Source organism: Chondrus crispus, genomic scaffold (genome assembly GCF_000350225.1).
Source record: "Chondrus crispus Stackhouse genomic scaffold, scaffold_504, whole genome shotgun sequence".
In the NCBI taxonomy this organism is placed as follows: domain Eukaryota; phylum Rhodophyta; class Florideophyceae; order Gigartinales; family Gigartinaceae; genus Chondrus; species Chondrus crispus.
The window spans coordinates 15,875-16,250 of NW_005178492.1; the positions used below are offsets into that span (position 1 = coordinate 15,875).

General features: G+C 74.2%; 1 protein-coding gene across 1 annotated transcript in view; it reads left to right on the plus strand.

The window, feature by feature from the left end:
* CHC_T00009049001 (hypothetical protein) overlaps positions 1 to 376 on the plus strand; it is a 3,131-nt gene that overhangs the window by 1,683 nt on the left and 1,072 nt on the right. The window contains exon 1 of the mRNA XM_005709913.1: positions 1 to 376. This exon is cut by the window's left edge and continues 1,683 nt beyond it; it is cut by the window's right edge and continues 575 nt beyond it. Coding sequence (XP_005709970.1) covers positions 1 to 376 — 376 coding nt within the window.

Here is a 376-nt window from a genome sequence, read left to right on the forward strand (position 1 = left end):
CTTCCGGGCCGTAGGACACCCCAACCCCCCACGGGACTGGGGGGGGGGGGGGGGGGGGCAAAGGCGCGGACGGCGCCTCCCACGCGGAAGCAGCGCAGCGCCGGAGAGCGGGATAGCAGCGCCGGGAAGCAGAGCACCGGGAGAGAGGCGGCGTGCGGGCGATGCAATTTTTTTGCAGCCGCAGCAGCGGCAGGGCGAGCCACTCGCGCGCGACGCTCGCGCGCCGGTGGCGGAACGGAGATATCTCCGCGCGGGCATTGGCCGCTTTCCACCAACCACCGCGGCGCACGGCCGCCCCAACCGGCCGCGGAATCCGCGTCTCGAACCGCAGTCTTTGGCCCGCGTCCCCTTCGCCGCCGCCCCTCTTCTGCCCCCC